A 16,988-nucleotide genomic window follows, 5' to 3' on the forward strand; every position below is an offset into this window, starting at 1 on the left:
TGGGGAAGAGAAAATGTTCTCAGTGGCATCTCAGGACCCGACTGAGACCTGAATTACACTGCTCTTTGGATCAGATCACTGCTGATCATCTCTTCTGATGGGTCTCTGCTTCTTCCTTGGGTTTCACTGGTGGAGTCTGTGCTCAGTCACTGCTCTTACTGATGAGGGAGTTCCCTGGAGCCAGTGTGCTGAGCCCAGAGAGCCTCCCTCTCCCAGCCTGCTGCTCACTGCTGCTCTGGGCTGTCAGCATAAAAATACTTCATCTCATCTGCCTCAGTCTCCCTCTCTCCATTCCAAAGACATTTCCATATCACTTCAGTCTATGCCTGGTGAAGTCCTGAATCACTTACAGCAACTTCACATCCTACAGTACATATCTCCTCATCCTCTGTAGCCCATAAAGACCTGTGCTAGAGAGGTGCACAGATACCTCTTTGTAAAAGGGGACATTTCCAAAGACTCATTCCACTGCTAGGTGTGGTTCTGCTCTGTGCAAGTTCTGCTGGATCCACATGGGCACAGGTGTGTCTCACCTCATGTGCTTGTGTGGCCCAGGTAGCTGTGGGACACCAGATGAGGATTATTTGAAGTAAATCTTCCTATCATCCCTCCCCCTGCCCCGTGATTAACATTGTGGGGTGGTCTTAGCACTTAACCTGTTTTGCCTGTGAATTAAATTTAATCAAAAGACAGCCTGCCTAATGCTGTCCAGACCCTCACAAGCCACTTTCCAGGGTGGAACTGTTTGCAAATAACCCCCCCAAACCAATATTAATTAGTGTTAATATTGGGTCCTTAACAACAATGCACTCTACAGATCCACTGCACTTTCCTTTCTTTCAAGTACAGGCATAGCTGGTGCCTAGAGGGTCTGAGCCTGCACTGTGACTGCTGTTGAGCTTTGAAAACAGAGAGCTGAGGCTGAACATGGAGGGTTGCCTGGCCCCCAGGTTGAAGGCAGCTCTTGTTGCTCTGCATCTGGGAGTGGGAACAGAACAGCAAAAACGATGTCTGTGCACTGCCCACAGCCTACATTGCTGCACTAAAGGTTTCTGCCAACTTTGGGCTGTCTGGTTCTTTGGCAAAGATCTTGCAACCTGAGCTTGCTTCCCTGGGAGCTTTTCTGGGATGCTGACGCTCTGTCTCTGTGTTGCAAGACGTGCAAGGTGATGGATCTTGTTTCTCTGAAGCCTGGCTTGCTCTGAATTAGCATCTCCGTGGACAGAGAGAGCTGGGTGTTAGGGCTGCTGGAAGATAATTCCCTCTTCAGTTCTCAGTCCCAGATTACTGTCTCTGTTCACCAGAATCTGATCATCTGCTGCTTCCAGCACCCTGAGTCTGCTCTTGTGAACAGTGAGAATACTGTAGTTACCTAAAGGAAATAGAAGCTGTGGCTTTTTTCAAGGCTTTTAATTTAGTTTTTGGATGGTCTCCTTCTCAAGCACACCTCAAAAAAAAAAAAAAAAAAAGATGGAGTATTGTTTGAAAGGAGGGAATAATGGCAGGATACAACAGCAAAGATCAGTTGGTATGAATAACATCACTGTGCTAGTAAAAAAAATCTAGGTATGACAGGATAAAAAAGGTTTCTTGAAAGGTTTCAATCCTTTCAGTTTCAATATTTAAGCAGTTATTTTTAAATCCAAGATTATTGGGGGTGTAGTGTCTGTAAAGACCATATATTTTTACAAGGAAGTCTGTCCTGATGTCTGCTTTTGCTTTTTTTTTTGCTCCTTTTTACCTTTCTTTTTGCTACGGAAGTCCCTTTTCAGTAGGGAGTTGTTTCTCATTTAATTTGCCTATGAAGCAGAAGCAGTGGTGGCAAAAGCAGCAGACATCAGCGCTGTCCTGCCTATCCCAGCCGGGATGCATGCACCACAATTTGGGAACCCAAATCCAAAATTAAATTTAAATCCAAATTACTTGTCTGCATGTGAGTGCTTGCAGTCAATTCAATTTATCAGAGCCTATCTCAGCGCCCCAGATGTGGTGGTTTGGGGCTGTTAAATATGTGTTTCAGTCAACCCTCACAGCGGGATGTTGTTATTTATTAAACTATGTTACAATGAGCGCAGGGAGCAAAGCGAGTGTGAATCGCTGCCTTCCCTGCCTAAGCAAGCGTATCCCTAAAGAGAAAGCAAGGCAGGAGGAATGACAATAACAATCCTGACCCTCAGCCCAAGCCAGCAGGACACAGGGAACAGCTCGAGCAGGGCTCTTCAAGGGAGGCTGTGGATGCAGTGAGTGTGTGGTGGGAGGGACTCTGGCCAAGGCGGACAAAGTCCCCTGGGGTTGGTGTTCCAGCCCAGCTCCTCTGCACGTTCAAATATCTCCTGTACAATAGTACCCTCTGTGGCTTGGCCAAAACCACGCAGCAGCTCTGCAGCACAGATAAGAACAGAATCCAAGTTTTCAGGCTGAGGTCAGGGAGAGCCTTTCATTTAATGTCTGTCAGACCTGTGCTTGGGCACGTGTGCTGGTGGAAAGATCATGGTCAGACAGACTCAAACAAAAGCCAGCCCCCTCTTTATGGCTTGAAATGCTAACATGACTTGGCTTGTACACGAGTAGGTAGAGGAATGATTTCACAGGAAGACAATCCTTTTACAAATGTGCTTCTAATTCTCTGCTTATATTGCTTCTTGTCTATGCTGCATTTTTAGGGGGCCCACTGGGAAAGCAGTGGGAGGACTGCAGGGAGAAGGGGTGCTGCCATGAGCAGAGATGGTGGCTCTGGGTCATTAACAGCTCTGGTGGGAGCCCTGCTTGTGATTTTCTCCATCTCACTTCAGGCTAAGTGTGCCTGATGTGCCTAAGTATGTCACCAGCAGCGATGTGCACATGGATGGGGATGATCAATGAGGCTCTGGATGAGAAATACGAGAGACAGATGTGTCTTGCAGTTGCTTTCTCTAACAGAATTGTGGCTTTGTTTGATGAGAGATTGTTTGATGCTGTGGTTCTTGTTTGCAGGTGAAGAGGAGGAGGATGGAATAGAAAGGACCTGTGACACCCTGCTCATGTGCATTGTGACCGTGTTAAACCAAGGCCTGCGGAATGGTGGTGGTGTGGGAGACGTGCTCAGAAAGCCTTCCAAAGATGTGAGTGTTTTGGCTCAGGAAATGCATTACTCCCTGCGCATCTCATGAATGCCAAAGTCAATTTTTGGAGGTTATAGGCAGTGTTTCTATCTAGTCTGATCTCATGTCACACCGTTGATTTATCCATGTAATTTTTAGATCCCAGATGGGATATTTAATGGGAAGAGCTAAGCTCGGTATGATGACGATACTTAAAGAAAGGATCTCTAGGTAGTTGTTTACTACTTCTGGAAAAATGCAGAATATCATAACCTTCAAAGCACTGCTAAGAAGTCAGCCCTGCCAGGCACATCTGGAGAGCTGTGTCCAGCCCTGGGCTCCTCAGCACAGGAGGGACAGGGAGCTCCTGGAGCGGGGCCAGCAGAGGCTGCAGAGATGATTTAGGGCCTGGAGCATCTCTGACAGGGAAAGGCTGAAGGAGCTGGGGCTGTCCAGCCTCGAGAGGAGCCCCAGCTGAGAGGGGCCCTCAGCCCTGGGTGTCCCTGTGAGCAGGGAGGGCTCAGAGCAGGGCCCAGGATCTGCTCCGGGGGGCCCAGCAATGGCACCAGAGGAACGGACAGGGACTGATCCCAGGAAGTTCCACCTGGACATTTTAGCGTATATTCAGCATGGCCCTGGAATAGGTCCTGTTTACTTGTACTCAGCCAGCATGAAGATCAAACCAGAATTTCATATATGGTGGCATATTTTCTTTTCCAGAAGTTTCCTCAAAAATGCACTTCATTTAAGGACCTCCCTTAATATTTGGGTGGTTTCATGCATTTTTATTTAGGTTCAGAAAGAATATCACAAATAAAGGCAATCTAGCTGCACTTTGCTTGATGTGCCATACGTGTTATAAATAAATTCAGGATTAAGTAGGATCTCAGCAGGGCTTGCAAGAGTCCAGAGACAACTCAAATCTGTATGGAAGAGCTCCCTGTGCTGGTAATAAGAGTCTAAATCCAATCTCACAGACTGGGAGGCTCTGCAGGAGCCAAAGTTTATCCCCAGCGGAGTCCGTAAGCATTTACGAACTTTGAAAGTGACCCTTTGAAACTGAACCTTGCCACTTAGCAGCTCTTTAATGCTAATTATATTGAAGCACACCACAAAGGGTAGTGCTATTATTCCCATGAATGTGTGGGAAACTGAACAACTGGGTGACTTCATGTCTCTGTCATGGTGAAGAAAAGGACTTGGGTAGTCCCTCCCTACTCCTGTGAGTAGGGCTCGCAGAATTTCGCATATGAAAAGAAAGATCTGTAGCTTTGCTTGAGCTAATGAGAAAATGTTTAATATTTTAGATTTGTGCTGGTTTTATACCCTATTGCAACCTTGCTATTACAGGAGCCCTTGTTTGCTGCACGGGTTGTTTATGATCTTCTGTTTTACTTCATTGTCATAATTATTGTTCTCAACCTGATCTTTGGAGTCATCATTGATACATTTGCTGATCTCAGGAGTGAAAAGCAGAAAAAGGAAGAGATACTAAAGACCACCTGTTTCATCTGTGGTAGGTGTTACTGATCTCTTGAGATATTTGAGGGTGAAAGGAGTGAAAATTAACTATTCCTCAATAAATAAAGCTTGGACCCCAGGCGTGGTTGTCCTCTACAAAGAAAGTCTGTAAAAATTCCAGAGGTTGATTCCAAATTTATTCCCTCTCAGTAGGAGACAGGTTTGGTTTGTGAATCAAAAGCTAGCTTTGCTGAGAGGTGGCTTCACAGTCTCCACCCAGAATCCGAGGCAGACAGAAGAGTTGTGTCTCACGCTTGCATCATCACCACTAATGGACACGGGGCAGCTGCTGACTCTGTTTCACAGAGCGTGCTGCAGATGAAAGCTCAGCTTCTATTTCACAGCACAGGGCATTCCAGAGGGGGAGCATCGGCAAGGACTGCTGATTTCAGAAGGTGATATGAAGCAGGGAACAAAAGAATTCAGTGAAAATCATCCCCACAGAGCCCATGGAAAATCACACTTATTTTGAATTGCATTCATAAAGAGGGGCAGACCTTCACTCCCTGGGGAACTTCACAAATACCTGCTTTTTTGTAGGCTGGGTGCTGTTTCCATGGCTGTACTGACAGGGATGAATGCTGTGCAGAGCAGCATCTTTAGTGTCTGTGGACAGGGAGGCGAGCAGAAACATGGAGGCAAACACTGGTGATTCCTCTCCTTCCTCACTTCTGGTATTCTTCAGAGATCTGGACCATTCTATAATGGAAAAATCAAAAAAATTTCTTATGATGACAGCTCTGTAAAGGCTGTGTGACAACAGAGCTGCAGGGACTCACCTTCTCTAAACCTTCTCAGGTTTAAGCCCACAAACAATCTCACTGAAGCTTACGAGGGACTTTTTATATGCTTGATGCTAAAAGTGTGCATAAATCTTTGGAAGATCAGGGCCTGGTCTGCACACTATGTGCTTCCCAGTATACATCTAGAAAGAGCCAGAGCCAACACTTGTAAAACATTTTATAGCCCTCAGCATGGAAGGCAGTGTAAAACTGTAACATATTTATTATATTGTTATTGTTATTAAGAGGAAATATCACAAAAGAGAATAAATGCTGCGTTGAAAGACTTCTGTCAGGAATGCCTTCTGGCCTGGTATTTCTTGCCTGGCAGTTATGGCTTTTAAATTAAGATCTTTCAAATTTATGATCCTTTAAATTAAGTTAGGTTCCTTTCTCTAACATATTTAAGAGATTTACGTAATTTTATGTTGAAGTTTATTTTTTGGCTTTATGTTCTTCTCTTTTTACAGGACTGGAGAGAGACAAATTTGATAACAAGACGGTTTCGTTTGAGGAGCATATAAAGGCAGAACACAACATGTGGCATTATTTGTACTTTATAGTTCTTGTCAAAGTTAAAGATCCAACTGAATACACTGGCCCGGAGAGCTACGTGGCACAAATGATTGTGGTAAGTCAATTTGGGCATGTGCTTTATGCAACTGAGAGATGCTCCTTGCAGCTAGGGCAGAGAATATCTTTCTTTTCCCCTCTCTCTGAACAATAGGAAGCATCGATCTGTATTTTTAAAGATCTTTTCACGTGTCTTAGTCTGCAACAAAACCCGATCTTAAACATAATGAAAAAGATGAAGGCGCAGGCCGCGGTCTCCAGTTTGGCGTCGGTGCTCTCATGCTCTGTGGGTTCTGCTGCCTCATTAGCCAGAGCTGGGGCAGGAGAGCATGTATCATAACATCTGCTGCTGCTCCAGCTTTGCCCAGTGTCTCTGGGCTGCTGTCCAGAAAAATAACATCTCCTGCCGCACACTGAAACGTGGGGTCAGTGCTCGGGGCTGGTGCTTTTCTCCTATGGCTGTTCTGAACAAGCCAGTGAAAAGACCAAGCAGAGCAGCCACAGGGATTCGAAGAGCCACAGGGATTCGAAGAGCCACAGAAACTGCCTTGTGAAGCAGGGAGAGCACTTGGATTCAGAGCGAGAAGTGTGATGATGCTGGGCCAGAGAGGTGTTCGATTACATTTTGTTTCCAGCCTGCTGCCGAAGAGGGTTCATTCTGCTGAGTGAGAGGAGTGGATTATCAAGGCTGCCTGGCTCGGGGCTTCATTTTGGAGGCATTCTGCCTGCCTACTGAGATATTCTGGCGCAGCATTTTCTTCCTGTGGACTTGCTGGCAGGTATTGCACTGCTCAGGGCCTGTGCCAGGCTCTGTGGTTGCAGAGCTGGCATATGTCTGAATCCCGGAGGAGGCTGTAACCAAATGCACATCAGGCTTCACTGTTTATGCATTTCTGGAGCCACATTTCTTACCAAGACTATCTCTCTGTTATTCCTCAGCAAGCCTTTGACTGGATGTACTATCCAGCCTCATTACTGAGGTGCTGGGTGGCTTTTTACTCCCCAGTTCAGCCCAGGGGAAGATTCTTCCCCTTTCACTTCAGCTGTTGTCAGGTCAGGCACCAGGTTTCCATCGATCCCAGCTCCTTTCTGCCTTGTCAGTGCAGAAAGCTGGGTTATTTATCCTGCATTCAGATGGGTGTCCAGGATAGCTGGGCTGACTCACCTTTCTCACTCCATTGAGAGCCTAAGTGGTTAGTTTAGACAAGATGCCTAATTGGGAGCAGGCTAAAATTAGAGCTGACTCCCAAGCCTGTGCAGGCTTATGCAGAGCTTACCTTGAAGAACTCACATTAGTGGGAATGGTGGTGTTTAGACAGGAGTGTGGGCTTGATTGCTGCAGTTAAATGGAGCTTTTTTAAGTGCTATTGCCACTAGAAGGACAGTAGCAGAAGGCAGCTGCTGTGGCAAGTGATGGGAATTCAGTGCTCAGGTGCAAAGGAACAGCCTATTTCCTTCAATTTTGAACCATCAGTCTCATTGCCCAGCTCAGGGTGTTTATACTGCAGGCAGTGATGGATCTATACTTCTGCAGTTTGGTGAGCGAGGTAGAAAACCTAAAACAAATCCTTCTAGACTCTGTTACTCTGCATTACGAGAAATTATTCATGTGGCAAGTTGTCTTGTTACACATGGAAATATTTTAGCTTATGTCAGAAATACATTTTGTGGAATCAGTCTCTGGGGCCTGTCTCATTTGTTCATTCCTCCTCTTCCTCTCCCTGCAATGTTTGTAGGATTTTAAAATTTGTGGTATATATGTTAAGTATTAATGTTTAATTCCAAGAGATGCATTAATATTCTTAGTAAATATATGCATCCTATGGCAGCAGTGGTTTGACTTTTCTGATGTGCAATTCACTAATGTATTTTACTTCTGCTCTTAATGGCTGGAACTCCTCTTTGAATAGTACTAACAGAAAAGCACCAAAAACTCATGTGACACAAATCACTGAACTGATTTCTCAAAGCCCCTGTTCCTCAGTGGCAGAATGCTGGTTGTTTAAGTGGTTAGCAGTACTCCAGATTTTGAGATTATTACACTCTTTTTCCATGAGTTAAAGTTAAGGTTATTTTGGATGATGGAGAGGTACCATCATCCATTCTATGGACCTAGAAATGTAAAGCTTACATGGAATGAAATGGTAGAGTGGGGGGGGGGGGGGGGGGGGGAAGAGAAATAAATGTTAGAACAAACTACAAGCATCTGGTATAGGATTAGTAGATGTGTCTTTTTGAAGTTCCAATTCCTAGTATGAAATCCAGGGAAGATGTGCTGCATAGCATGAGTAATTGGAACTTCTTAAGTGAACAAAAAAGGAAACTTTCTCTTGGAGCCAGAGAATTTACTGTATACCCCATGCTACAAGGAATACTAAGAAATTAAAGAAAATAATGAGCATAATAATGATTGGAGCAATGGATATGATATTGGACTGGAAGAAGAGATTTAGAGATACGGCTTTGCTTAGGACCAAAAGAAGAGTCAAAAGGAAAACTCTCAGAGGCAGTTTTTTTGCAGCTGCTGCAGCAAATGTGTTTGGTGTGTCCCAAACACTGCCTGATAGTAATGAATTATATACCACAGGCACACGAGATGTGCTACATTCCATGCACTAATTAAGCCTGAGTATGGCTTTTGTCACGAAGACAGAGAGAGAAGTTGCTTCAGACTCCCTGACAGCCCGAAAGCTGTGTGACCGTCCTTGTAATGCTGGGAGAAGTGACAGGGTAGGACAGCACATCCTGGTTAGGATCTGGCAGAAAAGAGGCTCAAAATTAACCTTTCACAAGGAACTTGCCAATGGAATTGACTCATTGCTGAAAAAGGCTTGTTGAGGGTGTATGGGATTGAAGGAAAAATCTATAGATAACGGTGGTTGGGATAGCAGGGCAGTCTCAGGACCTGTTTGGAAAGGACAAGGTGGCATGAGATTTTATATTTCATGCTATACAGAATATGGCTGAGAAAACTCTGTGAATCATGCTCCTGGAAAAACTCTCTTCATTCTATTAGTTTTTGTTATGATCAGGAACGCCTTCTACGGCTGCTTCTGTAACTTGAATGGATTCTGTGGAATTTAATCGAATTCTGTTTTCACACACACATCACTTAAGGAGAGCTTCTACCCAAGTCCAGACTTCAAGTCCTTCAATACATATAGGTCAAAATTTTGGAGTGTGCTGCAGTCATTTTAATAGAAAGTAGAGGTTAGCTCCAAGTATCCTTGGAGTAGATACTGGCAGTGAGTGTTCCTCACTATCCCTACAACTGAAGTGAGGAACCTGCAGTTAAAAAGTTATTGTTTGCATTTGCCTACTCCTGTCTTGCAGAGTATTGCAAGAGGTAACATTGGAATAATGATCAGTATTAACTAAGCACCAGGAAAAGCATCTAGAATTTCTGATACTCCTTTTCTCTATTGCCCAGCCTCATCAGAGTCCAAAACTATGTCTACTTTGTGACTCTCAGTCTTTTCTGCATATCATTTGTCAAGCAAACAGCGAAGCATCTGGTTTGAAGGCTGATAGCACAACAGATAAAAAACCAGGAATACTGTGCTTTGGAATGTTAGTTGAAAGCCTGAGTGCCAAAATGAATGGGAGTTATTTACACATCATAGTTCATCTCTCCAGCTTTCCAGCTCAAGAGGGGGAAAGAAACGCACGGGTGATGTTGTACACACCCCTCACTCAAATGGAAGATTCTTGCAGGTTTCCAAGTTCACTTTTATTTCTGTTCTAGGGCTGGTTTGCTTCAAGACATTCCTGTAATCTTGCATGTCTCTGGCTTCAGAACACCTTGGGGTAGAGCACTTCTTTTGCTTTCTTGCTCTGGACTGTGGACACTGTCTCTGCAAACTCCTGATGTTCCCTGTGATTTTGATTTTCCTAGGAACTCTGTGTTTGCTTCAGTGCTTAGCATACTGCTCTGAGCAGTGATTGAAGTAGTCCAGAGCTATCCAGCTTTCATAAAGAAAGGTATTAATTTTTCTGTGTTTTTTTCCTTTTAGAAAAAAGCATCAAGCATAAAATGTACTCTAAAGCAACACGCAGTTTCTACACCTCAAGCTTCATGGAGCTGTTGGTGGGAATAAAGCGCTTCAGCTCTTCCAGCACTGCCCTTTCTTCTTGCACACTATCTTTTATCAGTTTTTGGGTGAAATATTAATGAATATTAAAGCAGGGCAATAAGTTTTTATTTGTTTGCTCTCCAAGCCTCTTTAATGAAGTCAGACAGGTATTATACAATATCTGAAGAGACAGAAACTTTGAAAAGCTGGCTGCATGCCTTGTGTTTGCACTGAGAGCCTGCATGAATGATTCCCCTATTGAATTTTCATTCCTGTAGAAAAAACCCTGTTTATCTGACCCATTTGACCAGAAACACCATCCCTAGTAAACCCAGAGATGCACATGACTTGTATTACATTGATATTGCAATCGTTGGTTGTTCCTTGTGTCCATTTGTCAGAGGAGACAGTTTAATGTCTCCTCTGTCTAATGAAGGTTAATGTCCAAACTTTTATACTTTGCTTTTAAGAGGTGTAATTTGTACACACATATTTCAGTCAAGCCTTGGTAGCTGTAAATAGATACATGGAGGTTAAAAAAAAGGACATGATTAGTTACTGAATTTTTTGCAGCTCAACAGAGATATGAATTAGCCTATGATTTGTACCTCCATTCATTTGCAAAAGTAAAAAGCTATTGGCTTAGCAATTAAATTAATTATTTTTCCCATTGAAAGAATGAAAGACTTTAGCAAACGAAGCCCTAAAACTTTCATTCTCACGTGCTCTGTCCACAGTTCTTAGCAAGTTTCGTAATGGCTTTTATCAGCATTAGTGCTACCTGTCATAACTACATAATTACAGCACCTAATTATATTATTACTTATTTACCCTAGTTATGTAATTGGATGTAATTGTGCAATTATATAACTCCTCAGTCAGCTGAAAAATGCTCTAAAACCAGCCTGTGCTCCTAAGAGTAAAGGATACTGCTGTGAATTGGACCCTCTCTCTAAAGCAGGGCAATCTTTGCTGGGAAATTACAGGTTCTTTTCCCCATTACGGTCATTGGGACCATGAACCTTTTATTCCCATCAATGTGGCAGGGAGGAAGCAGTAGAGACAGGTTGAGCAACACCAGCCTGAAATTCTGAACAATTGTGTTCTGATTCAGTTCTTTTAAAAGCACTTTTGTGGCACAGCAGTGACCCAGCATTGGCCACATGACAAAATATTTTAACTGTTTTATTTTAAATGTTTTGAAGGTGTCAGCATTTTTTTCATTATTATTTTTCTTTTAAATTATTAAATAAGAGAAGTATTTAGCCATGTCACGAGGAAAAATGTATTCTCCTTTTGAAACATTTTGATTGTTTTGTTTGCTGCTTTTAAATACTGAAGTTTTGAAAATTCAGCTGAATTTAGTGCTCATTTGAGATGGTGCTGTTGTTTCTGTTCTTCCTACCTCCAGCCTCATGGTTTTGCCTTCTTTTTCTATTAGATACCCAGAAGTGGGTGTTAGATTGAATAGCAGCTCAGGGAATAATGCCAAATAAGCCATTGAGAAGCCTCACAATAGTTGTCATTCTGCCCATGCTGTGTGCTGGGCAGCGCCAGCCCTTTTCCCTGGGCACCCTTCCTGCCTCTCTGCTCTGCCTTTTGCCGTGTTCCCACCTCGGGAGGGGAGGTGTGATGTGAGCCATGGCAGCTCCTGGCTGCTCCCCGGGGTTAGGTCGTGGCCAGAGTTGCTCCATGAGGCTGTGACCCCTGGTACAGGAGCAGGGTGAGGGGAAAAGCTCCCTCCTGGAGCCAGACCTGCTTGCGTACAGCTCCTGGCACACCTGGCAAAGGGGCTTTTTTTCATCTTAGCCAACCCCAGCAGACGTAGCTCACTGTCAAAACAGCCAAGGTGTGAGCCAAGGGCACCCACGGAGCCTGACAGCTGTGGGTCAGGAGGCTGCCTGCCTGTCCCCTCGACACCATGGGAGAGGTTGCTCCAGGGTTAGTCAGTGAGCAAAAGGCATTTCACCGATGCCAGAGCCTGTGTGCTCCCCTGATGTCTGACAGAGTCAGTGGCCATCCCTGAGCAGAGCATGTGGAGCTTCTAGGGGAGGCAGCTCCAAGGGAAATTCAGGCAGGAGAGGTGGGGACAGTGAAAAAGCACTGTACAGAAAGGGGAAGGACATGCTGACAGCATGGGGGTTTGTGGAACAAGCTGTTCTTTACTGCTGTCGATTTTTGTCAAAGAATGTAATAAAATTATATGTACTAAGAGGGCTGTTGACCTCTGCTCTTAAAATAAAGCTTCTTTGGAGAAGGAAGAAAAAAAGTTCTGACATCCAAAATTCTTCTATTCTGTTATCCATAACCCTTTTGAATTTTGGAGGTAAAAGTTTTCTCTGCTAGTTCTGTAGATATTCTTATTACATCCAAGGATCACAAAACACCGTATGGGTAGAGAGAATGATCTAAAGCAGAGAGATGTCAATCCAAGGTAGCACAAATGCTGCAGAATGGGCACTTGGGATCTCAGGAAGAGACTCCGTGTGCTTTTCACATGCACTCTGGTGATTCATCCCAGACAATTCCAGGAGTTTCCTCCCCTAGGTGCCTTCTGCCTCAGCAACAGCAGAGTGGGGAGGACCAGGAATGTGATTGTTCACTCCTGAGCTGCTGCAGCTCACAGCCCAGAGTACTAATGTGAAAATTGATGGCCACTGAAGTCACGTCAGTCTGAACTGCAGTGGTTGAGGAGAGGACACAGCACTGGTTCTGCTGCCTCTGTATAGGTGGAATAATATCAGCAAGGAGAAAGGGCAGAAAGCTGATCAGAGTGACCCTTTCATCTGCTGCAACTGAATCTGCCAGGGACGGTGAGCTGCAGCTCCTAAACTGGCTCACTATGAATAAACTGTATTTTTGAGGCTTCTTCATTATTATTAATTCTAGTTCAGCATGAACTTTCTGATTTGGCAACTCACAGGCTTGAAAATCCTTACAGGACTTGTGCACACAAATGTGCTGGAGTGGGGCATGGAGTTTATAGCTTTTGGGAAGCTAATAATGCTCCCATTGTTAGGGCCGGGTTATTTTATGTTTTAAGACTGGCTTTGCTCCAAAAACTAGCAGATGTTATCTAAGCCAAACTTGCAAGGATCAGATGTATGTACATATCATTAAGCAATGCAACTTTTTCTTAATTACTTTTAAAAGGCTGATATGATGCATGTCACGTTATGAGTAATTACTTGCCATGGCAGTAACACCAAGAGCGCAAAAGCCAGCTGCTAAATAAGATTTGAGATCTCTGAGAAAGGCTCATTTCCTAGGAAATGCAGTGTTGTTTTTGTCTGCAGTTGGGTTTTCATAAAATAAGCAATTAAAGAAATATGCCTAAATAGATGATTTACAGCTCCCATTTTTTGGTTGCGCTCAAAATAGGAGATCAAGTGAGAACGCAGCTCTCTGTATCCTTCCACGTGGACATGGGTCCTGTGGGGTGGCCAGAGCTTTGATCTAGGTGCACCAGGTCCCAGAGAAAATCCTTTTTTTGCATCAAGGCCTGTCTCAAATTCACAGAGGAGCTCATAGCTGATCACTCTTGAGTGATACAGTCACTAAAATAGAGCTGAAACTGGGCTTTACACAGGTCCAGCCACTGCTTGAGGGGAGGTCCATCTACTGTCAGATATCCAAGTGTTATCCAGGTTTTACAGGCACAGAATAAATTGAGACACTGCTCTTTCTGCTGCTAGGTATTGAGTTATTTTTCTATTGTTGCTTTTCCTGTTGCTCAAAAATAATTTTCATTTCTGTGGGAAGACCATTGCTATTTTTGTTTCTCTGTACAATTTTGCCTCTACTCTATTATCTCATTAGAGTGCTGAACACCTCCCCCTCCACTTCATAAAATAAGCAATCACAGTAACGTGCCTAATTAGCTGCTTTCTTGCTCATTTGTGTTTCTCAAAGCATGAAAAGTTAGCATCACGTGAGGACTTTGCATCTTTGCACAAAACTCCTATTCTTCAAGAGAGCTGAGCATCTTCTTTCCTACTTGAAGGGTTCTGCATCTTCCAGCAATGGGCTCTTTGGTCTCCCATAAATAATTTATTTGGCCTGCTTGCTTCAGAGAGGCACGAGATGTGGGTAAATAAAGGGAAAGGTGGGCTTCACTTGGTACCTCCTTGCAAAAGCTTGAGGTTTCAGTGGGTTTATCTTTATACATATCCTCTTCAGACAGGCAAAATTAATTATCCTGCTGCTGTTTGAAAAGGAAGCCATGGATCTGATCCTGCCTCCTTAGAAATGATGTCATTAGCTGGAGCAGGAGAGAGCTTCGTATCCAGGCAGGTGCTGCAGCACAGGCAGGTTTGCTGTGCGCAGTGAGGGGATGGTGATAACCTTTGTCCGCCAGCTGACTCGAAGAGGGGATGGCCATGGCACAGAGCCCTTGTCTCTGCTCAGCCCCTCACATTCTTGTTAACTTCTAAAGCACCAACACAATCCTGTCCATTTCCCTCTTTCCTTTGAAATCACTTCTGTGTACACAGATGTGATGTAATTTCAAGTTACAGAGCAGAGCCTAAAACTCCTCCAAAGTATATTCATTGATATTTGGGGTTTTTCCCCCCTGAGACCCAGAATCAGCAGCTTGATACTACCCAGACCTAGTCTTTTTGGCCCCTGTGATGTTGTGGCTCACTTATAAGCTTAGCTTGATTTTCTCTGTATTTTCAAGGTTTGGCCACCTGTCTGTTTAGGCTTCAAAGATTTTGCTACAGAGATGGGTTCTGACTTGATAATACAGTGTAGTCACAGCCTCCTTGTCCTCCTTCCAACTTCTACTCGTTCAATTTGCAAATTAATATAAATGAGCTGAGTTGGGTTCCTGTTTATTTGCTTGCTGCTGGCCTTAAAAATTCGAGGAGGGGTCTGGAGACAAGGCTGTGTTCCTTGAAACTTGCACATCCCCAGGAACAGGGAGTGGAGGTGTTCCAGCTGGAGCGCCCTCGAGCCAAGCAGAGCTGCTGGCAGGACACAGGCTGCAGTTCCCTGCTGGAATCCACTCTCGCCTCGACCTGCCAGAGGCTGGAGCTGTTAACTTTCCAGGCAGCCTGCAAAAGCCATCTTTTATCCCTTTGTTAAAGAAGCTTGTGGCTTGAGATGGATCTGTGTGTGGGCAGACCTTTAGTCTGTGATTCCAAGTGATGGAAAGGCTCTCCAAGGAACTGGATAGGCATCTACTGTTGCGTTTAAAATCCTGGCAGTGACAGAGCCCTGATTCTCCTGGGACTGGCTGTACAGGGCTTTGCCAGTGAAAGCTGGACCTTAACTGGGCTCGCAGCAAGTGATAAGAAGCTGAACCCCAGAGGAACAATGTAATGAGCAGATCCTGAAACGTGTCAACCGAATTAATTTGATTTTGCTCGATGGGAGAAGCAACAGACACAAAACACTTCAGTGCTGTTTGAGAATATTATTGCAACATTTGAAAACAATTATTGTTCTTTGTATTACAGTGGTACTGAGCCTCTGGCTGCTTGAACGGGAAAGAGACTGAAAAACTGTCTACAGCCAAGGCAGATAACTGCAGATGCTGAGGAAGGGAAGGACTGTGGGGTTCCCCAAATAAGTGAGGGCAGTCAGTAAAAGAACAGAGAGATGAATTTGTTGCCTTACGAGGAACTCCATTTAAAAGTAAATAGGGCCGAAGTTGGTGGGACTCAAAACATAGCAGTGAGATTCTGCAAGATGCAAACCAGGGAAAGGCTACAAAAAATGCAGTTCTGCTTCTGACCTCTCGCAGTGCAGAGGCAGCAGGATTTGGGGGGATTTGGTGCAACGTTGGCGTGAGCTTGATTTACAGGGTGCTACAGATATGACAGAGTTACTTGTTTGCTGAATCTATCACGGGAGGAAAAATCCACTGGCCCGTATTAGTCTACATAGATAAGTTTCTGAATGTGTGTAACTTTGGTCTCATTGTGCCATTTATCTTTTGGGATCAGCTTTATGAGATTTGTGTCAGGCTTTCCTATTTGGTTGCAAGACTGCTTTGCAGATCTTCTCTCTTGTTTGTGTGGTGGATGTGTGTATGATAAAAAGCTAAGATTGCATCATCTTTAATAAAAGCGAAGATGTATAGCCTAAAGAAATCAGATTAGTTGTAGAGAAAGAAATCAATCAGGTTGGCAAATTGCGTCTGTGGGACAAAGTGAAAATGTTTGTTTCATACAGTATTTATTGAACAAATTTGTTGAGAAGATGGTTAAAAATGCTCTACAAGAAAAAAAATGGGAACCATTTTGTTCAATTTAAATGGCATTGATGTATTTTTTATATCATGAATTCTTGCAATATTACCAACAACAATCCCTGATAAAGTACTTTACACAATTGCCTCACAGGGCATTTTGAGATAAAAGTATATATCGGAGATTGTAAAGTGGCTGCATCCAATTTATATATAATGGAACCCACTACAGCCATCCTCCAAAATTCAATAGATCAGGAATCACATTACACTTCTGTGAGTTTGGGGTAGTAGGAGCTCTAAAGAGCCTCCAAAACAAACAGGCAACTTTAAATCATGTTTAATGAACCCTGTGTATTTTATACACGTGCGATTAAAATGTTTTGTTTCTGTTTTTCATTTTGCTGGGTGATGCTGAAGGAAAATCCTAAATTCGGGCCTGTGAAATTGATCATCTGCTTGTTCTCAAGTGAAAATCCAGTTTAACTGAACACAGCCAACCATTTAAAATGCTGGACTGAAAAAAAAAAAAAACCCAAAGAAAAAGCAGATCTGTACAGAGGATCCTTTTTAATATTTCCTCACAACAGTAGTAAATGAAAATGTAGTATAAACAGATAAAGGTTCATGCAGTACCATGGTGGTTTTTTCTTTTATTAATCTATGCCTGCAGCCGTGAAAACAACCCACACTATACACAAAACTGTATGAGTAGAGGGCCCAGTTTTGCTGGTTCCCACCTATTCCCTGAAGGGAATGAAAG

At 43.7% G+C, this 16,988-nt stretch overlaps 1 protein-coding gene across 1 annotated transcript in view; it reads left to right on the top strand.

The window, feature by feature from the left end:
* Positions 1-16,988, top strand: part of LOC131591576 (inositol 1,4,5-trisphosphate receptor type 2) — a 244,024-nt gene that overhangs the window by 212,895 nt on the left and 14,141 nt on the right. The window contains exons 53-55 of the mRNA XM_058862400.1: positions 2,974-3,101; positions 4,431-4,596; positions 5,854-6,014. Coding sequence (XP_058718383.1) covers positions 2,974-3,101; positions 4,431-4,596; positions 5,854-6,014 — 455 coding nt within the window. The remainder of the gene's footprint in view (positions 1-2,973; positions 3,102-4,430; positions 4,597-5,853; positions 6,015-16,988) is intronic.

The sequence above is a fragment of the Poecile atricapillus genome, chromosome W (assembly GCF_030490865.1).
Source record: "Poecile atricapillus isolate bPoeAtr1 chromosome W, bPoeAtr1.hap1, whole genome shotgun sequence".
NCBI lineage: Eukaryota > Metazoa > Chordata > Aves > Passeriformes > Paridae > Poecile > Poecile atricapillus.